General features: G+C 39.4%; 2 protein-coding genes across 5 annotated transcripts in view; one reads left to right on the top strand and one right to left on the bottom strand.

Annotated features, from left to right (window-relative positions):
• The window catches only part of clip1b (CAP-GLY domain containing linker protein 1b), a 60645-nt gene extending 44157 nt beyond the window's left edge, over positions 1-16488 (top strand). For all 4 annotated transcript variants that reach the window (XM_047372442.1, XM_047372441.1, XM_047372443.1 and 1 more), the window contains 7 exons: positions 4267-4312; positions 4521-4564; positions 10753-10858; positions 10931-11096; positions 11200-11252; positions 11370-11482; positions 12067-16488. In XM_047372442.1, the coding sequence (XP_047228398.1) occupies positions 4267-4312; positions 4521-4564; positions 10753-10858; positions 10931-11096; positions 11200-11252; positions 11370-11482; positions 12067-12301 (763 nt within the window). In that variant the 3' untranslated portion in view covers positions 12302-16488. The remainder of the gene's footprint in view (positions 1-4266; positions 4313-4520; positions 4565-10752; positions 10859-10930; positions 11097-11199; positions 11253-11369; positions 11483-12066) is intronic.
• Positions 16489-17426: 938 nt separating this feature from the next.
• Positions 17427-25512, bottom strand: bcl7a (BAF chromatin remodeling complex subunit BCL7A). Its single transcript, XM_047372446.1, has 6 exons — positions 25314-25512; positions 23155-23236; positions 22936-23032; positions 22678-22827; positions 21159-21262; positions 17427-19742 (listed from the first exon to the last, which is right to left on the bottom strand). The coding sequence occupies exons 1-6, from the start codon at positions 25403-25405 to the stop codon at positions 19668-19670; spliced, it is 600 nt and encodes a 199-aa protein (XP_047228402.1). The 5' UTR covers positions 25406-25512; the 3' UTR covers positions 17427-19667.
• Between the last annotated feature and the right edge of the window lie 1959 nt (positions 25513-27471).

Genomic DNA, 27471 nt, shown 5'->3' with positions numbered 1-27471 from the left:
TGATGAGCCCAACCAGTTAGATAGACTACAAGCATGTCTTGAAGATATAAAAACTTGGATGACTTTAAATTTTTTGCTTCTAAATTCAGACAAGACAGAAGTTGTCGTCTTTGGACCGGAGTCTAAAAAAGAAACTGCTCAGTCAATCACTTAACCTGGATGGCATTAAATTGACCTCCGGTAATAAAGTAAAAAACCTTGGTGTTATTTTTGACCAGGACATGTCATTTAAATCCCATATTAAACAGGTTTCTAGGATTTCCTTCTTTCACCTCCGGAACATTGCCTAAATTAGAAATATCCTAACCAGGAGTGACGCTGAAAAACTAGTCCATGCATTTGTTACTTCAAGGTTGGACTATTGTAATTCGTTACTATCAGGATGTCCACAAAATGCAGTTAAAAGCCTTCAGCTGATTCAAAATGCTGCAGCAAGAGTTCTGATGAAAATTAAAAAGAGAGATCAAATTTCTCCTATTTTAGCTTCCCTTCATTGGCTCCCTGTTAAATCCAGAATAGAATTTAAAATTCTCCTCCTCACATATAAAGCCCCTAATGATCTAGCTCCATCATACATCAGAGATCTGATTGTTCCATTTGTTCCTAACTGGGCACTTTGTTCTCAGACTGCAGGTTTATTGGTGGTTCCTAGATTCTCTAGAAGTAGAATGGGAGGCAGATCCTTTAGTTATCAGGCTCCTCTCCTGTGGAACCAGCTCCGGTTTTGGTCCGTGTGGCAGACACCCTGTTTACTTTTAAGGCTAGGCTTAAAACTTTCCTTTTTGGTAAAACGTATAGTTAGAGTGGCTTAGGTTATCAGGGAGGGAGCCTTCCTCCCTCCCTGTTGGATGGAGTAAGGGGGAGTCAGGTTTAGCCTAAACCGGCTCAGTTATGGTTGAGGTGCAAACACACCCTCCATTTCTGCTACCTGTATGACCCCTTCTCTTTTCCAATGGTTATAATCAGTCTGACAGAGAGATGTATCCCAGTCCTTGTGGTTTTTAGTATAACAATGACCATCAGTGGGACCCTTTGTGGGGTTCCTTGAGACGACATTGTTGTAAATAAGCGCCGTTTAACTAAATAATCTGAACTGAAACTATCTGTGTAGTTATGCTGCTATAGGCTTAGGCTGCTGGAGGACATAATGACCACTTTAACCCTCTTCGCTACATTCTCACACTACGCTCCAGTTTTGCATTATTTGCTGTTATTTCAGCTTTTAACTTTGTTTTCTCTTTTCTCTTCCTAGAAGCTACACCTGGCCTGGCTCTGTGTCTACCTGTGACACCTTTCTGGAGAGGGGAATCGTCCGAGCTTCTGCTGGCAACAACTTAATGCTCACCCTCTACCGATGATCCACATAGTCCTGTCTTTTAGTGTTTAACCCTTTCTCTCTCCTAGACATGACGATTGACTGAGCTTAACTGTAACTAACTCTATGTGCTCTCTTTCAGACTCTAACCTTGAAAACTGACTCTGAGTTTATCTGTTCTTTCTTTCTAGGTGAAACGACTGGAGGAGCTACATCCATTAACATTTACTTTTCCTTCCCATAGAACGTACTCCTGGATCAGTGCTTCCTTGTTCTCTTTGTGTCTCTGCTCTGTTCTCTCAAATCCCCAGTCGGTCGTGGCAGATGACCGCTCACACTGAGCCTGGTTCTGGTTCTGCTGGAGGTTTCTTCCTGTTAAAAGGGAGTTTTTCCTCTCCGCTGTCGCTACATACGTGCTCAGTATGAGGGATTGCTGCAAAGTCAACGCCAGTGACTGTCCACTCTCTACATGCTCATCCGGGAGGAGTGAATGCTGCAAGTTACTGACTGGATGCAATCTGCTGGGTTTCCTTAGACAGAAAAACTTTTTATCCAATTTGAATAAATAACTAACTCTGACTGCACTCTTCAATGGTTAGGATTAATTGGAATGTATGTACCTGACTGTTGTGAAGTGCCTTGAGACAACATGTGTTGTGAATTTATAAATAAAACTGAATTGAATTGAATTGAACCACTCCTTTATTGAGGGTGTCTTGCTAATCGCCAAAGATTTCCCCCTGTTGTCTATTCCATTTACAAAACAGCATGTGAAATTGATTGTCAATCAGTGTTGCTTCCTAAGTGGACAGTTTGATTTCACAGAAGAATGACTTTGCCAATACAGCGTCAATTCGTCTTGGGAATGACATATACAAGTCCCGCACAGTGGTCAGAGGGATTTTAAGCCATTCTTCTTGCAGGATAGTGGCCAGGTCACTACGTGATACTGGTGGATGAAAACGTTTCCTGACTCGCTCCTCCAAAACACCCCAAAGTGGCTCAATAATATTTAGATCTGGTGACTGTGCAGGCCATGGGAGATGTTCAACTTCACTTTCATGTTCATCAAACCAATCTTTCACCAGTCTTGCTGTGTGTATTGGTGCATTGTCATCCTGATACACGGCACCGCCTTCAGGATACAATGTTTGAACCATTGGATGCACATGGTCCTCAAGAATGGTTCGGTAGTCCTTTGCCGTAGTCCCATCTAGCACAAGTATTGGGCCAAGGGAATGCCATGATATGGCCGCCCAAACCATCACTGATCCACCCCCATGCTTTACTCTGGGCATGCAACAGTCTGGTTGGTACGCTTCTTTGGGGCTTCTCCACACCGTAACTCTCCCGGATGTGGGGAAAACAGTAAAGGTGGACTCATCAGAGAACAATACATGTTTCACATTGTCCACAGCCCAAGATTTGCGCTCCTTGCACCATTGAAACCGACATTTGGCATTGGCATGAGTGACCAAAGGTTTGGCTATAGCAGCCCGGCCGTGTATATTGACCCTGTGGAGCTCCCGACGGACAGTTCTGGTGGAAACAGGAGAGTTGAGGTGCACATTTAATTCTGCCGTGATTTGGGCAGCCGTGGTTTTATGTTTTTTGGATACAATCCGGGTTAGCACCCGAACATCCCTTTCAGACAGCTTCCTCTTGCGTCCACAATTAATCCTGTTGGATGTGGTTCGTCCTTCTTGGTGGTATGCTGACATTACCCTGGATACCGTGGCTCTTGATACATCACAAAGACTTGCTGTCTTGGTCACAGATGCGCCAGCAAGACGTGCATCAACAATTTGTCCTCTTTTGAACTCTGGTATGTCACCCATAATGTTGTGTGCATTTCAATATTTTGAGCAAAATTGTGCTCTTATCCTGCTAATTGAACCTTCACACTCTGCTCCATAGGATGTACAGCAGGCTCTTGCTACAGTTGATATGAAAATGCATGCCTGCACAATCAGAAAGAGACTGTAAGAAGTTCAACTCTCACTAGAGGTGTGTAAAGAGGAAACCTTTGCTTCCTAAAAAAAAACATGAAGGCCAGACTTGCATTTGCCAGAACGAACGTAGACAAAGACCAGGACATGTGAAACAATGTTCCTTGGATGGATTAGCCTAAAGCTGAATTATCTCCACACCAGAGCAGAGGACATGTTTGGTATAAACCAAGAACAGCATTCCAGGAAAAGAAGCTCATACCAACTATGAAGTATAGAGCTGGAAGTGCCGTGCTTTGGGAATTCTTTGCTGTACCAGTAACTGGCCAGCTTAGCATCATATAATCCGCCAAAACTTCTACTAGAGGGTGTCTAAGGAAATTGTGAGATCGTCTGTGAAAAAAAAAAAGATTACAGTGACCCACAACATACCAGTAAATCCACTATGACTGGCAGGAAATTAAGAACATCTCTCAGCTGGAAGTGAGGAGTGGGACAGACTTACCTTAGAGACTGGTAGATGGCTCCAAGAAGCGTCCCACCAAATGTATTTTAGCTCCAGTAGGTAAGCCTAGTGATAAGGAGGTGGGGTGTTCTTACTTTTTCCTCAGGTGAGAACATATTTTTGTTGATATCTGTTGGTAAAGTAAGAGACGGCTATTTGTGTTGTTTAGGTTCAATTCAATCATTTATTTTCTAGAGAAAACTAAAAAAAAGATTAGACATTGATTGCTGAAAATTTATATTGATAGAACTGAAAATGTAATGGGTTATCTTAATTTTTTCACAACTCTACACGTAACCAGATGCCTTGGTATTAGAACCGTTGAAGGTATATAGCTGGTTATGTTTAGCGTGTGTGTGCGTATTAGAGATCTGAACGGATGTGAACATCTGTAGCACATCAACGATGACACAGATATCACATAAAGCTGGCTGTCCTGTTTCTGGTGTAGCACATAAATGTATCATCTCTCCTGTTTTCTGTCTGTTCCCTCTCAGTGAGGAGCTGAAGCTGACCTCCCAGAAGTCTCAGCATCTTGATGAGGTAATGACCTTTCCCCAAATTCCATCTCATGTAAGCGGTTCTCTCTATCCTGTTATAGATCTGGGCTTTGTTTAGCCAGACATGGAGCTTTGATAAATGGGTTTTGGCGTTGGGAGGTTTGAGCCCCTGCTGTGACTAAACTCCTCAAGCTGAAACGGCTTTAGCCTCTATTTAGAAACCTCTATATTTGTGTGTGTTTGACCCGCAGCTCAATGAGGACCGCAACATTCAACAGTTAGACATGAAGACCAGGTAAGCATGTATATTTATTGATTTATTCATTCACTTCCAGATATTCAAATTAAGCATTGAGGTGCTAAATGTCTGTTTAAATTTGCAAATGGTGTAAATTGTTTTGTAGTTATTGTCAGGGGCAGAATGTCTCTATTATAATTTACTTTGTGTTTATAGAGCTGAATGTCTTTGTAACGCACAGCGAATAGCTGATTTAGACTGTTTACTCTACTTTTGGTTTGCATATTCTTTTGCACATTTTGAAGTGGTCTTTCGCTGCTGAGGGAGCATCTATAGTGGGTATGCATACAATATTATTTTCTTAAGGTTTGTGGAATTGGGAATTCATTTAAGATCTTTGTTTATAAAGAGTGAAATGTTGGATGTTCTTGCAGATTTTTATTATTAGGAAGAAAAACAAGTCATCTGAATCCAATAACTGGGACTAGTGAAATAATAGGCAGCTAATTTGCTATAAGATGGTTGGTTACCTATCTGCCTTATGATTCACCTCTGCTGTTCATTCAGGCCTCAGATATACTACTTCAGATATTTCCTTTCTTTTTGAAAAAAGGTTTGCATCAATACAGTTTTTGATATTCATTTTGAAAATGCTTATACCTGCACTCACCGACCCCGAGGCATGCCTTCCTACTACTGGGATGGCACATTTATGTCCTTCAGGCCTTCTTTGGCATAGATTCAAGAAAGTGTCACAAACATCTCTCGGAGATTCTGGTCCATATTAACACGACAGCTTCACACCGCTGCTGCAGATTTGTTGGCTGCATATCTAAATCTCCAATTCCATCACATCCAAAAGGGGCTCTATGTGGTTGAGATCTGGTGACTTTGGATCTTTGGATCATTGGAATACTCATTGTGTTCAAGAAACCAGTTTGAGATAATTTGACCTTTTTGACATTGTGAAAGATGGGTACACAGCGGTCATATAGGTCATGTGACCACTGTCATATGGTCAGCAATAATACTGAGATTGGCTATGAAATTTAAAAGATGCTCAGTTGTTACAAAGGGTACCCCACATCACCACACCACCACTGCCAGCCAAATTATCAACAGTATATAGCAATAGTTCTGACTGTACTGACCCTAGGACCCGTTCACACTGCAGGCAAATGTGGGCAAAATCAGATTTTTTTGGGGGGAGGGGTATCAGTGCGAACGCTCAGATCTGGCCCATATCTGAGTTTATCAAGTCACATTTGAGCCACATATGTGGTCCTGAAGCCGACTCGTATCTGATCTTTTACAAGTTGAGAGGAGAGACCCGAACATGATGAAAAGTTGCCTTCAACATGATAAAGTTCTGAATAAAATTGGTCTCTGTAAAGTTGTTAACATCCCTGCCCCACCATTGCTGGCTGTCTCCACATCCAAACAGTTTGTTGGCCTGAATTGACAATCGGATATCCCTAAAACGGAACAATAAAGAGTTTCACTCTCCTTTTATTCATGTGTTTCCCAAACAGCACCCGCTGACACAATAAATGGCTTCTGTTGGGCACTTAAACCATAGCACCTATTTCTCCGTGTTTACTGTTGTGCTGTGCTTAATGACGTACTTATTGATCTTATGTGCACGCGGGTCAGTTTGGAGCCACAACATTTTTAAAGTAATGTGAACGACCATACAAAAAAATCAGAATCGGATTTGAGCATTAAGACCTGCAGTGTGAACTTAGCATAAATGTTGCAGCTGAAATCAACAACCATCAAACCAGAAAATCTTTTTCTGGTCTGTCATTATCCAGTTTGGGGAGCCTTTGTGAATTGTAGGCTCACTTTCCTGTTCCTAGCTGACAGGATTGGCAGCAGGTGTTGTCTTCTGCTGCTGTTGCCCACCAGCTTTCAGGTTTGGTGTGTTCTGCATTTAGAGATTTCTATTGTGCAAGCCGTTGTTGTAATGAGGGATTATTTGAACCACTGCTGCCTTTCTGTTTAGCCCTTTGACCTCTTACAACAATAACACATTTTGGTTGACATGACTCCCTCTCTGGACCTTTCTCTGTGAACCCAAGAGATAGCTGTGTTAAAAAGGTCTAGTAGATCAGCTGTTTCTGAAATACTCAGACCAGCCCGTCTGGCCTCAACAACCATGTTCAGAGTCACTTAAATCCCTTTTCTTCCCCATTCTGATTCTCTATTTGTTCTTTCAGCAAAGAACTTCCCTTATGTCTTGATGCATAAATGCCTTTATGTTGCTGCGTTGTGATTTGCTGATTGAAGAGCTGTTACAAAAGGTGTACCTAATAAAGTAGCCCAAGAGTATACTGATAAAAAGTAAACCTTAAATAAATTCCCGACCATGGCTAAAGCATTGCAAGGCTAAAGAGTCTTCCTAAACAATTATTATTTAACAAGTAGCAAATCCTGTCCGAGTTTATCTGTTGCTTTCGGTCATCATTTTGTAAACTTACATTTGATGTTTATTGGAAACACAGTCAGAAAAAAAACAAGACAGATGTGGGGAAAAGCTTAAAAAGATATTTTCTTTAAAACCAGCTTGACCTCTTTGGTTTCTAGCAGATAATGCATAGCAGGGCATGTGCAGTCGGGTTCTATTTAATCTTTCCTATTAAGCTCTGGATATCCAGTGCACAGGTGCACTAGAAACACGGTTGTTAAAAATCTCCACTTTGGAAATCTAGGTTAGCTTGTGAATGGGAGCCGCACCTGCAACAGAAAGCTCTTTAGCAAAATATTGGTCTTTTTTTGTGGACAGGGCTTCAGCTATGTTCACAGAACTGATGAACTTTGAAAGAAAGGACACATGAGGAATAGCATGTTGTCAAGATGGGTTTTTTTTTGTTTTTTTTACTGTGTAATATGTGTATGAATGTAAATACCTACAGCTAAGCCCAAAGTTATTCATAACCCTGGCAGATTTATGTTTAAAGTAATGTTGCCCATCTAGAGATCCGACTTGAATCTGATAGAGAATTTGTGGAGGGTTAGATTAGGGTGATGGCAAGGAGGCCTGTAAACCTCAAAGACATGGAGCTCATCACCAGGGAGAAATTATCGAGATACTAGTGGAAACATGCGAAACGCTTGTTGTCAATTACAACAAGGATTTGCTTACTGTAATGGCGATAAGGAATTTTCCATTTATTGTTGAGTAGAGCGTGAATAATTTTCCACATGCCATTTTTAATGAAATGCAGTTGATTGTAGAGAAGCTTTTTTTTTTACTAGAAACATATTTTAGATTATTTTATTATCTATTGAGAGAAGCATTTCTCATTTCAAATTAGAAACAAACTTCTTGGTTTAATGAGAATAATTTAAATTCTAAATCTTCCAGGGATATTAACACTTTTAGGGTTAACTGTATAGTACTAGGAAGTGATCAGAAAGCACAGTATTTTGTAACGGCAGCTGTCAGCCCTTAAACCTTCATCTCACATTTAAATTCCCGGGACCATTCTTTGTTACAAAACCATTTGTACATTTTCTGGCCTTTCAACTACCTGAAATTGTGCGTCTGATGCAAAAAGTTCGATGTGATATCAAGATTATAGGAAAAAAAATAAGCAGAATATTTTTGGGCTACAGCATATTTATCAAAAGAGCTCAGTGTGTAGAAATAAGTATCACAGGTAAAGCTATGCATCCCATACTCCTAACATTTGTGCTACAGTTATACCTGCGTATCGTCTGCATAGTGTAACATTTAAGACTGTACCCATGAAATCTAAAGGAAGAAAAGAAATATTGATGCTGGATTTGAAATGTGGGACATAATTGAAAAAACCAAATATATACAAATGGTTGTCTAGTAATGGAGGTATACTTGTGAATATATACTTTTAACAGAGAAAAATCATTCACCTGAGATTTTAAACAATGATTAAGAATTGATTTCTTTTGAAAAAGATAACTTTTCTCTGGTTTCAGGTGAAAAAGTCAAAAGCTATTTGTGGAGTCTTTGATCTTTTTTTCTTCCTGTTTTCATTGGGCTATTGTTTGTTCCTATTTTAAGCTGCTTCTAGTTCTAAAAGCAAAGCAGCAGTAAACATCATTGAGAAACAAACTTATTATTTCTATTCAGAGGATTTAAACAGCATCTTTGGCTTCTAAACAGTAGCACTTGAGGTTGAAAGTGAACGTTTTATAATGTGGGGGGAGATTAAAAACAGGGCCGAGTATGTAGTTTAAGATCTGAGTGAAACAGATGAAGTCAGGCAGAGATGTGCAAGACGAGCTGGCGGTACTGTGGTATCGGCCAGAGGAAAATGATGAAGCCACAATCAGAGCAGAAATAACAGATGGGGAGGCAGAGCGTCTATTCAGGTGGATGTTGATTCAAAGAGACAACTTGCTTTTATATTGACTTGTTTGGATGACTAGAACTGAGATGTTTGTGGAATGTTAGCTGGTCTCAGGTTAGCTTAGAGCCTGACTCAGAACCGATACGTTTGTTGGCTTTGAATTCAGACAGAAATGCAATGCTGATGTAAACAGATCATACTTTATGTTCAATGCTGTATTTAACCTCAGTATTACAAAATAAACTACACTAACTTCATAGGCAAGCAATAAAGATCAGTCATTTGTAACAACCGGAAGCAGAGTGCAGAAACTTGTACATGCACTCTTGTTTTTTCAGATTATCTAGTATTAACAGATTTGGGTGAGAGCTGAACACTCTTACTAACATATCAACCCATTTCCTTACTTGAGATACAGCTTTCTAACTGTATTAATGCACCCTAATGTTTATGTGGAAGTATAAGATGTTGGCTTTTTGTTCATGACATCCCAATATTACCAGATCGTTATATGTTCTCCAACACTGGTATTGTGAGGGACAATACCACATTTTTTTCTTTTGGAAAAAGTGAACAGTCACAGGAACATACAAATAGCGAATCTGTCAAGTTGTAAAAGCAGAAGAACGGCATGATTAAATCACTATATCTTGGGTTAAAAATCTTCCATTCTTTGGATTTTGCGGTTTAATTTAAAGTCAGTACTTTGTCTCTATGAGCTTGTCACATCTTGCCACTGGGATTTTTGTCCATTCTTAAAAGCAAAACTGCTTCAATTCCTTCATGTTGGATGGTTTTCACTTGTGAATAGAGATCTAGTCTAACCACAGATTCTCAAATGGATTGAGGTGTAGGCTTTGACTAGACCATTCCAACACATTTAGATTTCCCCCCTTAAACCACTAGTATTGCTTTAGCAGTATGCTTCAGGTGATTGTCCTGATGGAAGGCGAACCTCCATCCAAGTCTCAACTCACAGGCAGTCAGACAGGTTTTGCTCAATAATATCCCTGATTTTTGCACCATCCATCTTTCCCTCGACACAGACCAGTTTCTCGGTCTTTGCTACTGAAATATTTCCCCACAGCATGATGCTGCCACCTCCATGCGTCACTGTGGGGACGGTGTTCTTAAGGTGATGGGATGAGTTGGGTTTGCTCCAGACATATTGTTCTCATTGGTGGCTGAAAACGTCAATTTTAGTCTCATCTGACCAGAGCACCATCCTCCATACATTTGAGGAGTCACGCACGTGCCTTTTGACAAACTCAAACTGTGCTTTCTTATTTTTACCACCAACGATTTTTTCTGACCACTCTTCCATAAAGCCCAGCTCTATGAAGTGAACAGCTTTTGTGGTCCTATGGACAGATACTTCAGTCTCTGCTGTTGAACTCTGCAACTCCTTCAAGGTAACCTTTGGTCTCAGCTGCCTCTCTGATTAGTGCTCTCCTCGCCCGGTCTGTGAGTTTTGGTGGGCGAGCCTCTCTTGGCAGGTTTGTTGTGATACCATGTCCTTTTTATTTGAAGATGATGGATTTGATGGTGCTCTGGGAGACCATGAAAGATTTGTAATTTTTTTATAACCCCAACCTGACTTCATGCTTGCTTAGCGGTTTCGCAGCCTCTGGGGCCTTTCAGAAAAGGTGTGTTCATACTGACAGATCACGTGACACTTAGATTGTGCTAATTATGTGACTTTTGAAGATAATTAGTTAAATCAGAACTGTTTAGTTGCAGTTAATCACGTAACATATGTACCAATCATAGCTTGCATACTGTAGTTTTACAGCAGTTCACGGTGAAATCCTTTATCAATGTTCTTTCTCAGAATTAATGATCATTTTTGGTTGGGGTTTATTGAGGCTTCAGGATTAACATATGTTGTAAAAAATATGTTTTTCTCTACAGAGAAGCAGCTTTAAATCAAGACATGAAGGGGGATGTAGATCTTCAGAAATCCATGGGGGCTTTAATCTCAGACAAAGACAGAGAACTAGAAACTCTGAGGAACGAGGTACTTGCATTACAATCCTACCTTTCAGTCTTTTTCCAACACAGGTCTGTAGAATCTACTCTGTCTTTGCAGATTACCGTACTGCGTGGAGAAAATGCCATGGCCAAGACACTGCAGTCTGCTGTAGAGACGTTAGAGAAGGACAAAGTTCAGCTGCAGAGTCGTGTTCACAGTCTAGAACAAAGGCTGATGGGAACCCAAGCCTCAAATGGAGAGGACAAGGAGGCTCCCCCATCAAGTGAGGAAATGTTTCTTATCGGCCTCTGATGAGAGTTTGACGGCAGATAAATACTGCATGTATGTGCTGACATGTCTGGTTTTTTTTTTGGATGCTCTTGCAGGTGATGTTGTCCTGCAGCAGCTGAGAGAAGAGAAAGAGTTCGCTGAGGGGCAGGTGAGGCTGTCTGCAAATACTTAAACACTGCTGAAATGTCTGTCTGTTTTTGTTGGTCTTTGTTCCATATTATGAAGTGTCATTTCAATAACAATCTAATGTGTTTGACGCCATCAGATCAACTTCCTGAACAGCGTAATTGTGGACCTACAGAGGAAGAATGAGGAGCTTAAAATCAAGTTGAAGAAGCTGGCCTTGGCTGAGTTCAACGGAAACAACAGCACAGACGGGTAAAAAAAAAAAAAAGGCTGGCTGGGAGGCTGCACATATGCACAGCTAGTAGAACATCAGTTAAAGGAATCAATCATTTAAATATAATTTATTCATGACCAAATATGATGCAAGAAATGTGCAATGGACGGGTGTTGAGACAGTGAATTATCAAAAAGAAAACATTTCCAGCATGTCTCTATTGTTTTTATTACGAATTAAAAACTATACCTCCTAATTTTGCTGGTAAGCTCAAAGCGGAACTTAGTAAAAGTGAAAATAAAGGTTCTGACCCAGGAGGAGTCTCAAGAAATCTTTCAAAGAAAATCTTCACAGAAAAGTGGACACATAAATGGAAAATATTCTCTCAGTGAGGGGATGTAACAAGAAACCTACCCAACCTGGACTTTATTTTAACGCGAGGAACGTCGTTGGTTGTATCTGTTGAAGTGACACTAATCAGACAGTTGTTAGGTAGTACATGCCTGTATAAGTGGTGGAGGGAGACACCATTTTAAAAACAGTCAATCATAAATCTTGTATAAAGTTACTGCTAACTGAAGACAAAATGTATCTGAACTGAACCTAATTTACTCTTTTATAGGTTTGATGAAGCAGCACTAAAGCGTGAGAAGAAGGCAACCCCTCGTCTGTTCTGCGATATCTGCGACTGCTTTGACCTCCACGACACAGAGGACTGTCCCACCCAGGCTCAGAGCCCCGACTCCGTACCTCACACCACCTACCACGGCAACCCGGCTGACGAGAGGCCCTACTGTGACATCTGCGAGGCCTTCGGACACGCCACAGAGTCATGTAACGATGACCAGACCTTCTAATGCTGTTTAATCCTCTGCTTCTCTTTTACTCTGTCTCCTGATGCACTTCTTACACTCCTGCTCAACTAAATCCAACAGATTTTCCATAATGTATTTTTATACTGTAATGAGGCGTAGAACTGGTTATCCACCGTCCTAACTTACCCATTATCTGAAAACAAAGTGTTCTGATTGCGATGCAGAATGCTTGTCCAAATATGCTTCTTTGGTGCAATATTGATGTTTATATCAAACGGAATTCGCTTTCTGCACTTGTAGTTTTTTTACATGTTTAGATGTTTTTATAAGTGAAAGTGATTTTCCATGCGTGTTTGTTTGACTTTTGTTTTTGGCAACAAAGTGATGCAGCTAAATGGAGCACAGTTAAAACTGAAGGGAAAATGAAGGTCTGCGCTCTTCTCTGTTTCCTAAAGCGGGTTCCTAAATAAGTTATAATGAGCAACACTGCCACACAATACATTCAACTAATGATTTATGCTCAGTTTTATTAGATAAGCCGTTGTTCCAGCTTAAATGAGGGTGAGGAAGGTAAAACCATTTTTCACATCTGTAATAAACAGAATATAAAAAAAACCTTAAAATAAATTTCTTTTAAATCTAATTCCATTATAAAGGGAAATTTTGAAATTTTGGTCCAAGAAAGCAGCAGTAATTCAGTGTGAAAATCTTAAATCCGAAAAATGAAATTTATATAAAAACTCTTTTTGAAACACAAATTGGAGCAAAAAAAGTCACAAAGTGTTTAAGGAAAAGCCACAGGGATTTAGGGAAAAGGGGAAACCTAATTTAGAAATGTGTCAACTGTTGCAATTTTGTCACGTTACAACCACAAACCTTAATGTTCTCTTACCAGCCCCTGGAGCTGAAGAGCTTTATTTTTACTGAGATTCAAGATGGACTCTTTTTACTGTTTAGGGGACGTCTGAAGGCAATTAGTTGGACTGGATTTTATTTTGGGGCATCGGAGTGAAGGAAGATGAGTCCAAAATAATTTTTAAAGAAATTGATTTTATTTCCAAAGACAATTTGTTGAATAGAATTTTATTTTGGTGCCTCAAAGTGAAGAGGTTTGGTTGTAACAGGAGAAAATGTGGAAAAATGTAATGAGTATGAATTCTTTGGAAGGCATCATGTACCAAATCAGGCTTTTTAATAATGCGTATTTTGAAACATTTTATTAGTTTGGAAATATTACAACTTTATCAACTAAATAAAACTTTGTACTGCAATTTCTGATCCAAATATTAGTGATCCTCTCGTAAATTTATGTATTCTCTAAGCACAGATTTTCACTGTTTTTTTTAAAGCTATGAGTTTTATTACTATTTCAATTATATATTTTTTATTAACAGTTGTTTATTTTTTGCAATGTTTATTAAAACATCACAACTTTGGACAATGTCACACTGAATGGTACCTAATGGAAATTGTCTTATTGGGTAAAATGGGTAATGTTCTATTCCTGACCTCTGGAAGATCAAGGCGTCGATACAGACCTCTTCCAGAGCCGATATCCCAGCTCCTCCTGAGTTTCCAGATTATTTTCCAGATCTCCACGATGGCTCTGAGATCCAAAAAAAAACCATGAAGTTTCACTCAGGCGGAAGTTGACTTCAGTCTGCACAGTTTATGTATGAAGCTGTTTTCCTTCATCATATCCTTAAATGAGCTTTTAATCAAAATCACACAGTACATTTCTGAAAGCTGGTGCCATGGATTTTTAAATCCTTTACATTTCTGTGAGAGCTTTCAGGGGAGCTTTTTGCTAAAGCTTGCTTAAAGTTGAGATTTCAAGTTAGCCCACAGCTCCTCAATCCAACACTCGTTTTAGCAGTTTCTGTGTTCAGGGTCAGGGATGAACATTTCTGCGTTTTGTCCATCCTATGTGTTGATAGGCTAATATAATGCTGGGGGAACTTACAGGAGACTTGCCGTAGATGATGATGAAGATGCATGTTATTTATCTCCTGATCTTTTAATAGCCAGTGATCATTCTCATAGGGAAATAAGCTAGCACTGATGCCTGTAGTAGGACTGCTGTAGTATAGGGGACGGACCTTGCCTACTAGCTTAGTATTGCACTCTCTACTTTATTTGGCATTTAAAAAAAAGCTGCAACATTAGGCTCTACAGTTGTGAAGCTTTTATTTTGATAGGACAGACAGACTTTTCTACAGTTTTTACCCGGCGCTTCAAAGATAAGGGTTGACATTTTGGTTATCATGCTTGTTCACTTTCAGAGCTGGAACATATTCAAGATACTCTTTCCTTTTTACTACGCAAAAGTACTGTCAGTAGATTTACTCATTTTAACATCAACCTTCATGCTTCTTAACTTGGCTCAGCTAAACACAGATACCTACGATGTAGAAATAATGCACCATAAACATGATGGTTAGCTACAGTGTATGTATGTCAGAACAGAAACGATTTTAGCTAAACACTACTTTTTTTTTCTGTTGAAAATACACCTAAAAAATATCTAAATGGTCCATAAATATGTAGGCTAAAATTTAAATGTCTTTAATTTAAATGAAAATTTTTTTGTATCTAAATTTGATTTTTCAACATTTATTAGAGGTCTAAATTTAGATTAACCAAGACTGACAAATGAAAAAACAAGGCTCAGCACAATATCCTTATCACATTGCTTACACAACCACACAATGTGGTCTGCAAATAATGAGTCCGGGATGATTTATGTGTACTTCTCATGGTTTTTATGTCACTACAAAATGTAGAAATGCTACAAATACAAATACTAGTAAAATATTGTTCCTCAACTGGAAATCTTCTGTCAAATCCAAATCATGGCGGTCTTACAAGCAGTTTGATCACAAAGATGGTTGTGGTTCTGGTTGGAAACTATTGTTCAAGTGGAACAGACATTGGTCTTTAATGAAAACTAAGTGAATTTTGGCCCTTGTGATACCCAGTTAAGCTCCAATGTTTGACATTCTGAATAAAGATGCTTTTTATTTCCATTTGCCAGTATAGTACAAATATGTAAATATGTCTTCATTTTTCAGAATGAGCTTTATTGGACAGGATTGTGTACATAAACAAGGAATTTGTCTTTGTTCACACATTAAGTATAAACTTAGAAACTTTGTAGAAAATTAAAACAGCTCTCAAATAGACAAAAATAAATTACGAGATCTAAATTGTGATACATATAACTATCCAGCATAAACCTCTAAGCTCTGACCCCATTTAGACCAAGAAATTCAGGATTATTCAAACATTAACAAAATATCTACGTTTAAATGGTATAAACTAGCACAGACTCATGTTTAAATGACGTCTATGTAGCCTCAGTTATTAAATTTGGTCTATAGCTCAGTGGGCAGGCTAAGTATAAATGCATCAAAAAGCACAAATATATACAAAGTAACTGGTTAGCTATTACATAAAAGCATTGCTGATTTAAACGTTGTCCATATTGTACCTTCATATGTAGGTACAATACGAATCATCAGAATAACTTGGCCAAAAGTATCAAAACGGGAACAGTTAGCCTCTGTCTTTCCTAAATATTAACTTTTGTAAAAGGGAGGTCCTTATCTTGTTTTAAACAATGTTTTTTTTTTTTTTTTAACCAGTCCTAAATATTTGTGTCAGAAACTAGTTTTATATTGAAGGACAGAGGCTTGTCGTCCACTCTGTTCTAGCTGAGCTAAAATAAAAAGAAGCCAGCTTTAGCTTTTCACTGAAGGTCGAAGGTCAATAAGCAGATCTCATAAAATGGAAAACTGTTTGCTTAAATTGAACTCCTGTAGCGGCAACCTTTGGACATGTTCTGTTCTAAAGCACAAGTTTGGATCATATTGAATCTTCATAATGATGCAACGAGCAGTTGGCACTAGTCTCTGTAAATACTAATCAGAGGTTTCCTTCTGACGTATGTGTACCATAAAACAAATCTAGCTTTTATGTGTGCTACATTTTATTTTTCTGCCAATTAAAACAACTAAAGGTATAGAGGTTTACACTCCCAGTGGGAAAATGATTCGTAGAAGACTCTATATGTTGTGTACTTTTTAAGTGATGACTCTAATTGTTGGTGTAATGTTTTATATGTAACATCTACACAAACAAGTATTTTACAGACGCCAACATGGTGTAAAATGTCACTGTTTTTTATGTGCTGTATATTCCTGAACAGTCCAATAGAAATTCTAAGGGTTTTATGTTGTCCTGTTTTCTTTTAGATTCCCAACATTATTTGTTGCCATATTTTAGACGGCATAAACAAGGTTACCTTTTAAAACGGAATATGAATTAAAACGAAATTTGTTTTTTGCATATAACAAGCCTTCTGCAGTTATGTTTTTGGCATACAGCAATCAGTTTAATTTTACATACATTTTCCTTTTAATCTACAGAAAAGTAACTCGTAAGAGGATCTTACAAGATTTTTGACATAAAAATAAAAGATATTAAGATTTATTCTGCAGAAGTAGCAAGACCTTGATTTCCTTTTTTTTCTCTATCAAGCAATAAATTCTAGATTTTTTTATTCCCAAAAGTCCAAGGCAAACCATCAATAATAAACCAGCTTTTTGCTCGTTTTTACTGGTATCTTGATTTATCGTTGGTGATGAGCTTAAAGTCTGAGGTTGGAAGCCCTCCTTACCATCACCCTAATCTTTCGCTTCCTCCTACTCTGGATCAGATTCAAGTCAAGACTCTGGCTTGGCTGATCCAAAATGTTAAAACATTTTGATGAAATAAAAGATTGCTTCACATCTAAATCTCTGTGTAAATACTTTGGGGCTTATCTGTAAAGGTTTTGCTGACCTAACAAGATTAAATGGATGAAAAAAATACATAACTTCCAAGTTAAATTGGCAGAGGCACCTGTTCACCAATAAAGGTTTTACACTACAATCCGTACCACTGGTTTAATAAGATCCTACCTGTCAGAAGTGCTTATAAGTCAGCATTCTAACAGCAAAATTAAAGCTTTTATTTAGGTGACAATTATTTCCATTAAAAAAACACTAATTTGAAAACTGTTGTAGATTTTAAAACCAAAACATGCAGGCAAAATTTGGCATTAAGCTAGCTGTTGTTCTAAAACATCCAACAACTCCAGCAGTTTCCAACAGACAGACACAGCCAAGACATTTTTATGACTTTTATTAAGAAAACAAAACCATTGGACATGATAAAAACAAAACCAAGCACTACTGATGGAATAAATAAGTCAAACCAAACCATAAATCTGTACACGATCTAAACAAAACAAAAAATGGTCCCAAGGGGGGAATAAATTTTTATCTCACAGCTCTTTTTTTTCTCATTTTTCTTTTTACACACTAGTTATGAGCAAACTATAATCAATCGGCTCAATCAGGTGAACGCTACAACATAAGTGAGAATTTGTCTTAAACTGAATGTACGTAATGCTGTTTATAACTGTTAATGTCAATACAATAGCATTTTAAGTTCCAGCTCTGCTGGACTGGGAATGAGGTATATGCTAATCCACCCTCTGAACCGAGACGATGTTAGAATTCTTCTCTCCATCCGTGTGAATGCCGATTTACTGAAATCTGATCCTGGCTTGTAATGCGTAGTCCCGTCCTGTCATGGTTCGCAGTGATTCAGTTGATCTCAATTCATTCAAGATTGATTAATAAAAGTAAATCTTACATGAGTGAGGTTTTACATTATAGGTCGTAGGTCTGAATCCGTACTTTAAAGTTCAAGTAAATTGCACTAATCAGCACACAGTCGCGAGCCGGATGCCGTGTGTGAATGGATTCAGCCGACAGACAGCACCTTGAAGGAGGATTAGAACCAAATGTTTGAGCGAAAAGAAACTGGACCCTTTAGTGGCGAGCAACACCAGCATCTGCAGATCGTAGACAGGTAGTGACACAGAACGAGTGCAGAGAAAGAAGATGGTTACATGTGAGTGACCCTGACGTGGTAAGAAAAAGGGAAAATCCTAGAAAGAGGAGAGTTTTCATCGCGGACCCTCAGAAGCGAAAAAAGACCAATAACTAGAAGTTCTGATGGATGACATTTGCAGGTGCTTAAAAGAATGAACATGATCAACTTCTGGGTAGTGTTAAAATCTAATCTTAATGTGTTTCGTAGGAGTAGTACACATTTACTTCCTAGCTGGAAGGAAAGTGAGAGGGCTGATACCAGCATGTGATGCTACTGTGCACTTTTGTGGAAATCCAATCCTGCATCCCCAAACTATAATCTAGCTGTTAAAATAACTGTATTTATGTCTGTAGTCTGTCATGGTTTCCACCTCATTGTCGCTCTAAATCACATTATATTTTTAAACTTGCAACAAGGAACCAAATATCTCCAAAACATTTCCTTTAAAGAAAAACGTCCTAGCAGGTGGAGTTAAATATAAATAAATGGAAAAACGACTTAGTGACAGTTATAAGGCAAAAAACAAACCGAAACAAAAACATGGCACCAAAACTTAAGTCCAAACCTGCTTGAACTAAAAATTAGTCGTAACAACTCAAGGCACACACTTCCAGGACACACTAACCATGCCTGTCCTCACTACGTATCCAAGATTTTACCTCAGCGTGTACCGTCCACCCTCTTCCTCTACAAACCACGAGCTAATTCACTTTAGGAAACACATACATGGAGAACTTTTCATGGATAGAGATAAAAGACATCCACTACAGCAGCAAATCTATCTGTGATCGATTGTGACATACCATAACAGTGCATTGACCCTCCTGAGGGAGAAGAAATAAGAGAACTAAACATTTCCTAAACAAAACAATAGTCTAGCGGGAGGATGAATGAGACGTGGCGTTGGGGTGGAGGTGCCCCCCACCGCCGCCACAGCCACCGATCTGAGACCAGGTTAGCTCCTTGACTTATCCTGAGCTAAACTGTTAGCAATGAAACAAAGAGCGATCTCAAAGCAGCGTCTGGGACCAGCCTGGTCCTAATCTCAGAACTCTTTTAGTCACAGAAGCAGGTCGGGGTTTGGATTCTGGCCTGGCGGTGGCCGGGCTGAGCTGCCGGCGCCGCCCCCCAGGGCCCAAACAAGACCAAAGCTTGGGTTTGGCGCTTCTCTTGGCAAAAATGTGGAGGACTGGAAGGAAGCACGGAGGGGACCAGTGAACAGAGGTAATATCCATTCTCTCTCAGTGGTAGGAGGAGTGTTCTGGGAAAGGTGGCGAACCGGGATGGGAAACAGCAATCAGAGAGGGAGACGTCCATTCCCCCTTTGGTTTTGAGAGCAGGGAAAAAAAAACTAGAGCGGAGAGTCAGTGTGTCCATTAGCCCTAAATCATCTAGAGTTAATGGGAGGAGGAACAGAGGGATAGAGACAGGAAGGTGAAGGAGAGAATGACTCAGCCCAGAACATTTAACTCTCCTCAAAGTCTTGAGATGAGGACTCCAGTTTGCTCTTCTTGCTGGGCGGGGCTTCCTCCTGTAGATCCTGAAAGCAAGCAAGAAGAAACACACAAAGCATGAATACATCTGATAAGTAAAGTTGCAGCAAGACGTTAGCTGGTGACCAGAATCAGACAATTTTCAGTTTGATCGACTCCAACTGTTGACTGATCGCTCCAAGTATATAAAATCCAATCTTTAACAGTCCTCATCATCACCTTTATTGTCACCATATGGGAACATTTGCCTCTTAACCTATTAGTTAAAAACATAAGAAACACAACAAGGCCCCCCCATTATTGAATACAAAGTAACAGTCTGAGGGATGTGCAACGCTCTTCCATGTGGAAGCTGCTACTGGTGGAAGATCACTTAAAAACCTCCTTCCTCAAACATTTATGTAATGAACCCGCCTCTGAGCTTCCTCTGGCCATTCATAAACCACAGGTGGAGTAGGTGGTATCAGTCAAATGTGTCATATAAACTCAAAAGGTTTAAGAAGGTACTTTGAAAGGACAACTGTATGTTCAGCGACATGTCAGCAGTTCCCTTAGTCTGCAGGAGAAAGCAAACCTTTCAGCAGAGAACAGGAAGGCTGCATGAAGTACGGAAAATTGTCTTTGTTTGCGGCTTTCAGCCTCTGTATCATGGAGCAGTGGTTAGAGTTATGCTAAAAGATCTACATTCTCTGGCTAATTAGCTAAAGACAATTTAAAATGTCATCTCCATCATGAGTCGGTCCATGATTTATAACAGGTGGAGGTTTTCTAGCTTTAAACAGAACCAGAATCTAGGAGTTGTGAACTCAGTTTCGACTGAAGAAATAAACTCCGATGAGCCGTTTAACAACGTACTGACTGCTATTAAAAACTCTTCACTCATTCTAAATGCAAGTTTCTAGGTTTTAAAAATGCTGATCTCTTAAATCACAGAAACTCATTAAGCATGCAGTATGAATTTTGCTTAAGTTACATTATTTGATGGTACAACAAGGCCTCACGATGCAAAAACAGAATCCATGCTGCTGCTAAAGGTCAAAACCTCCACAGGGTTTTCCTATAATGGCTCAGTGAGAGTCAAATAGATAGACTTCTTATGGGACACGCATGCCTCAAAGGCAGCATGTCCACACTAGTGGTCCTCAAATCTCCAGTTCCCATTCAGTTTGTGCCGTAGGAAATCACTGTTCTGGCTGCACATCTGAAAACAAGACTGGAACAGAAAATGCTACTTTTCTGTTTTTAGGCTTTTTATGAAATGGATCGTGTTTTTGACACCTTTAAAACACAATAGAATGAGCCTTTATTTTATTTTAGGAATATTTTCAGCCATTTTGTTCCTGGAAAGCTGGTAGAACAGAGATGCAGACTGACATGTGAACACCTGAATGCTTTGTTTATTTCCTCCATGGGTTACTGTTCCTCAGAGAGGTTTGCAGACAGACATGCAGACGAGTTCATACCTGAGTGGCTTTGCTGTCTGAGGAATCCTTCTCCCCTGAGGACAGACTATCTCTCTTGGCACTTTGTGCTCTCTCTGAGGTCTCTGATGAAGGGATGCCCTTCCCTGAAATCACAACACAGTAAGAAATAAAACAAGATGCTCACTTCTTCACCAGGCAGTAAATACAAGCAAAAACAGTCAGTGTAGGTTTGGTGTGGTGGTGTATTTTATTTGTGGCCCTTTTCTGACACTCTAGTGACCCCATGTGGCTGTGTGGAGTAACTGCCTGGTTTGAAACCCAAACATTTATTGTACTCAACCACTATAATATAATATGCATATTAATTGGTGTTTGAACAAAGCTAGCAGATGTAGGTGCTATGACAGAGGGGGGGAAATATTCTGGGCTTTTAGAGACCAACCCATCTAAAACACGAGGAAACTAAACCTGTTGCTCTTTTAATAATTGTTTTAAGTACGTTTTTTAATAAAGAAAATGTTATTTGAAACTTAACATTCATGGTGAGATTTTTTTAGCAGTGTAGTGAGGACTTTTTTCTATTTAAAGATCATTTTTTAAACTCTGGGCCTATTTGATGTTATTCCACGAACAGATTTTGTCAATTTGAAATATTCCTGTTTGTCAATGTTCACATTAACTACTTGCTCTATTTTTCAGCTTTATTTTTATAAGAAAAAAAACCTAACTATTTCCAAGGGGCCCAAGTTAATATTTTTTATTTATTAGCTAAAAAAGGATTCAGTTATGGATGTTGGATGTACTGTGAGTGGTATGGACTCCGCTTGTCCAGCAGATTTATTATTAATCATGACCTATTTTTGTGCCCACAGCTTCCAAAACTAAATCATAGGCCAAGGACATTACTTCATGAATCAGAATCAGCTTTATTGCCAAGTTTGTACAGACAAACAAGGAATTTGACTCCGGTACACTTTGCTCTCAACAATAAAGAATATCTTTTTTTAAATGTACAGTACATAATTATAATGATCTAAAAAATCTGGACTTTCCATCAAAATCCAGGTGTTTTTACAGTGAGAGAGAGAGAAAGTGACTGTACTGGTTGTTGCAGCTCCTTGTCTGCGTCATGTCACCTGTGCTATGATATCCCCAGCTGACCTGGGAAGAGAGCAGCTGAAACACCCATCTTTAAATTTAAAGATGTTCAAAGCAAAGCATCATGTTTATCACATATGTTTAGAAACAAACAAAACTATGTATGTTTTTGTCTGTTTTTGTTGTGAGACAGAACAGTTGGCAGTTAAATCCCCGGGAGGTTGAGGGGAGGGGACACTGTGGCCACAGGTGTGCGGTAAATTTAACAAAGAGGAAGTGGTTGTTTCGACGTGGCTGAGAGCGAATCAGTGACTGTAAAAACAGAAACAGGAGATGGCTCATCCTCCATCTGAGCTGCCTGACTTCGTCTTCACAACCTGCCTCCACCCTCTGTTGGCAGAAGGGCCCGCCTGGTGGCATTTGCTGGTATATACAGTACGTGTTACTGTCATGGTCTGACCTCTCTTGCTGTCTGGGCTCTGGTCAGTCTTGACCTCGCTGTTGTCGCGGTGAGATGCAGCGTTGGTCTCTGGGGCGGGGCTGGTGCTACAGCTGTTTTCCTGCTTCACTGGGGACGAGTCGGCGATGGAGCTCTGGTTGCTGTTGTCATCTGGCAAAGGGCAGATTGAGAGTCCCACACTCAGAAAATACTTGGGCTATATATACACGTGACTGAAAATGTCCTTATTTTGAAAGGAAAATGTCTGGAAAAACCGACCGTGCATGTCCATCATCCCTGGAGAGGAGCTGTTCTCTGGAGTCGTCACCTCTGACCCGTATTTATCATCCTTGCCCTTCTTCTTGTTTTTGTTCTTCTACACCAGAGGAGAAACACCATTTGAATGAAAAACACGTATGGATGAAAACAGAGTGAGATACATTCTGTATTTCTCTCATGCATCACTTTCTGAAACGAGCACAATAATGGTGAACTCACGTCGTCTGATTTTGGCTCCGTCACCGGCACCCACTTGTAGATACGAAGGGACGTGTCTCCAACCGTCACCCATTTCTTCTCCCTGAGTAGGAGAGACAAACAAGCTGATTCAAATAGAAGGACGCTGTGAGATGTGGCCTGCACCCTACAAAGTTATAGTAGATGAATTAAAAAAAGAATTAAAATGGTGGTTATTTATGACTTGTTCGATAACGTTGAAATGTGTAGCTAAATTTGTAACTACTGTTAAAATGAAGTTTTTCCTGTGAATATGTTGGTGTCACATATTTTAAATGAAAAGGTCCAAAATGTTTTTTCATTTTCTTACTGCTATGTGAAACAACAGCCTAAGATTACTTTCAGAAACCCTAACCTGTGTTTGTTTTTGTTCCACTGTGCATTAAACATTTTCTTTATTTTAGGCACACAAAACAGGCCACTTGTCAAATGTTATACCTCTTATTCTAATCACATATTTCCAGATTATAACTCACCTACAAACCTTTAAATCCTTTCACTGATTATTAAATGAATTATAGACTGAAAGATGACAAAGAATAAATTCCAGTGGTTCATCATTATTATTATTATGGAAATGTTTAATGAGTTAAAGTAGTGGTAAATTTGCTTTTCTGATTAAGTTACATTTTGCTTTAAGAATCATTGTATACAGAAAAATCCACAACCATTGAATTCTGCTCTATCTATCTATCTATCTATCTATCTATCTATCTATCTATCTATCTATCTACTGTAAAGGTAGCATCTGCCGTCTCTTCATTTTAATTAGGGTGACTACTGTTAACTGTGGGCTGGTACCCATTATGATCAGTAACTAAAAATACCATAAAAATTGAAGAAAAACAAATTATATACTATGATCTAATTGCATTTATTATTTACATTCTGACAAATACACTCACCCAAAAATAGATAATAAGCACCCTCTTCATTTAATTGCTAATTTATTTTTCAACAACCTACTGCTGTCCTGGCAGTGTGCAGCAACAGATGGTTCTACTTCTGTGAAAAAGATTTTAGTGGTTTGAAAACCCATAGTAATTTTTCCAAAAATAGCAGCAATGAGCCTATGCCTACTTGTTGGTTTAATATTCAACTTAACATGCAGCCTGAAAAGATTGCACTAATACAGAGTTAATGACAAAACACTGTTACAGAAAAATATGAATAACAGAGACTTGAAAAAATGAAAGAAGACTGAAGAAGCATCCTTATGTTTTCAACTGTTAAAACAAACCTAGATGAATCAAAAAAAGTGATTATAAAAGTGAAAAAGAAAACATGAACAAAATATAAGAATCCTTAGATTAACTGTACATTATTCTATCATACTGTATGTTTTTATTTTGAGAACCAAAAGATGTGAAAGTTAGAATAAACCCGAACTTCTGACTTTGACCTGGGGACTTTAGATGAATCCATCTGAATAAATGAACTTCTGATCAATTCTGAAACCGAGCGCAGCTAAACAGCTACATCCATAAATGTCATGTCCTCCGAACAAACATGTGCTTCTGCGGCGCTAAAGGAGAACAGAATGTGATTTTCTGGTGTAAAAAGATAAGACTGAGTCACTACGTGTTCAGCCATGCACTACAGCAGCCTACTTCCCTCTCCCAACCCCCACCGTGTCTTATTCTCCGGCAGACCTAAAGGGCGACTCAAAGCGCTTAATTTAAAACTCCACACGGACTAAAGTGCTCCGACTCAAGAGCGCCGTCGCTAAAATTGGCCTCAGCGTCCAGACTTATCGGCCGTTTCGCCGCTAAAAACCCGCCGCCTGCGCTCGCAGCTCAGCAGCGGGCAGCAATGGCTTCATGTGACTGCATCGAAATGGCTTCTGGGTTCAACCCTTTTTTTTTTTGCCGTTAAAATCAGCGGAAAAACACCGGGTACATGTTATATGTGTCCGCCGCAGGCAGCCTCAGTAAAGCCGGGGAAGGTGCTCCTCACTGGAGCGCCCCGGTCGCACCTGAGCCGCAAGTACATCTGCCGAGAATGCCGTTCAAAAGCTGCCCTTTATCTTTCTATTTCATCCCTCTCTCCGTCTCGCTCCTTCCCTCTCCTCCCCCAACAAGCAAGCCTTTCTCGTGTTAGATAACGAAGCCAGCTCTTTTTTTTAATCTAGCTCTTCTTACCATTTTCGTACTTTCTCAATAGCGGCCATAACCCTCTTGATGTCATCTTTCGCCCTGCTCCGGGTCTCAGCTCGGACCGACCTGCCCGACATTGCCGCGGTGGGTATAATATTTTTAAAGCTCGCCGGCAGTTCAGACACAATGCAAACAGTAGAGCGCACAGAGGAGCCAGTGCGCCTGCGCGGCCTGTTGGAGCAGAGGGCGGGAGGAGGAGCGGGGCCTGCCGGCTGCAGCTGCGCTCTGAACAGAGATGAGATGTCTGCCTGCTGGGCTGAGAGCAGCGGAACAAAGAGTACAGCCCGAAAACTCTGAGCTGGACCAAAGTGTCTAATGAGGGGGACAGGAAGGTTTACTGGGCTTTTTTCAGGGAATCTGTAGCCCTTGACAAAAATATTCGCAGTAAAAGGCCTTAGGAGATCGTGAGATCTGATTTCAGATCAGTTCATTGTTTGCATGAGCAGGCTAAAACAGGCAAAAGAACAGGCACATGATAAAACGTTTTTTTCCTCTGCTTTCACCTTTTTGTTTTTGTAATTTCTTACATTGTTTGACGTTTTCTCAACTTTTAGTCACTTTGAAGTTATTCTTTATCTCTTTGCTGCTATTTTGGGATTTTGCTACAACCTAGTCTTTATATTTCATGTCTCACATTTCTTTCTTTCTTTCTTGCATTTGTATTCAGATCCTTTTTGCCCGGTACCCCCTTTTTTGAAATAATATCATTTGTAAATAGTCATTCTGTGTGTGATTTAATTCCAATATAAATGGAAAGGCCTCAGAGGTTTGTTAGAGAACATTGGAGAAAAAAAAAAAAACAGAATCGTGAAGACCAAGGAATTCAGCAGACAGGTCAGGGATAAGACATGGCCATCCACCTAAACTGGCGGACCTGGTTAGAATAGCATTCATCAGAGAAGCACCCAAGAACTCCATGGTATCACTCAAGGAGCTGAGAAGATCTGCAGCTCAGGTGGGAAAATCTGTTGAAAGGACAAGTATTAGTCAGCACTCCACAAATCTGGCTATTGAGAGAGGCAGACGCAAAGTTGTTGTCAAAAGAGAAGCCAATAGAAGTTTAATTTGTAGTTTGAAGGTTGAAAATTAAAATTTCTCACCAACATGCAAAACACTATGTGTGGCAGAAAACTAACACTGCAGATCACCCTGAAGAAACCATGCTTATTGTGAACATGGCACCATGCTGCTATGGAGAAATGTTTCTTCAACAAGGACAGGAAAACTGATCAGAGTTGATTGTTGGAACCAAACACAGGCCAATTCTAGAAGAAAATCTGGTAGAGGCTGCAGAGGCTTGAGAATAGGGTGGAGGTTCACTTTCCAGCAGAACACCTACCCTGAACATACACCCATAGCTACAGTGGTTTGGATTTGTGTGTTAGAACGGCTGAGTCCAGACCTAAGCTCAATGGAGAATCTGTGGCAATACTTGAAAGTCGATGTTCAAAGACTCTCTCCATTGACTCTGACTGACTTGAGCTAAAGCTGGTATAAACATACCCTAAAAGACCTTAAGCTGTTACTTCAGCAAAAAGTGGTCCTGCAAAGTGTTGACTCAGAAGGGTTCAATACAGATGCTAAACACTCTTTTCATAAATAATTTTAAAAACCATATATTTTCCTTCTTTTGAGTTAGGTACTACTTTGTCTAACAGTAAAATCCCAATAAAATGCAAAGATGCTTGTGGCAAAAATAATTAAAAAAACCTATCAAAGTGTGTGAACACTTTTGAAAGGAATTGTATTTTGCCTACATATTCAGTACTGTTATGCTACCTTTGAAAATCTTTATTGTGATTGGTTACTTTTTCCATTGATTTGTGTCTTATCTGTTTGGTTGAGATTTTGATTGTCTTTATTCTCATTTTAGGATCTTTACATTGGGTCCCTCTAGCAAGTCCTGTTTTGTCCTTTTCCCGCTTCTCTGTGTGCATCTATTTTTAGATTATTAGATGTTTAGATTTAATGTCCTTTTTGTCCACACATTTACCTTCTTATTATTCTTTTTTTTTATTCAGGTGAGAGAAAAAAGAGAGAAAAAAAAGCCAAACAATTCAGACAGCTAGAATTTCACAGTCATTTTACGAGGATTTACAATTTGGGACTTGGAGTTCAATTCATTGAGATTACAAATAATCCA

Source organism: Girardinichthys multiradiatus, chromosome 8 (assembly GCF_021462225.1).
Source record: "Girardinichthys multiradiatus isolate DD_20200921_A chromosome 8, DD_fGirMul_XY1, whole genome shotgun sequence".
Taxonomy (NCBI): Eukaryota; Metazoa; Chordata; class Actinopteri; order Cyprinodontiformes; family Goodeidae; genus Girardinichthys; species Girardinichthys multiradiatus.
The sequence above is the reverse complement of the archived record's forward strand: the minus strand, read 5'-3'. Positions and strand labels throughout refer to the sequence as shown.

Coding starts and splice junctions, on each gene's coding strand:
- bcl7a (XM_047372446.1), bottom strand. CDS start 25,405: ATGTCGGGCAGGTCGGTCCGAGCTGAGACCCGGAGCAGGGCGAAAGAT. Junction 23,237..25,313: donor ATTGAGAAAGTACGAAAATG/GTAAGAAGAGCT, acceptor TCTCCTACTCAG/GGAGAAGAAATGGGTGACGG. Junction 23,033..23,154: donor CGGAGCCAAAATCAGACGAC/GTGAGTTCACCA, acceptor CCTCTGGTGTAG/AAGAACAAAAACAAGAAGAA.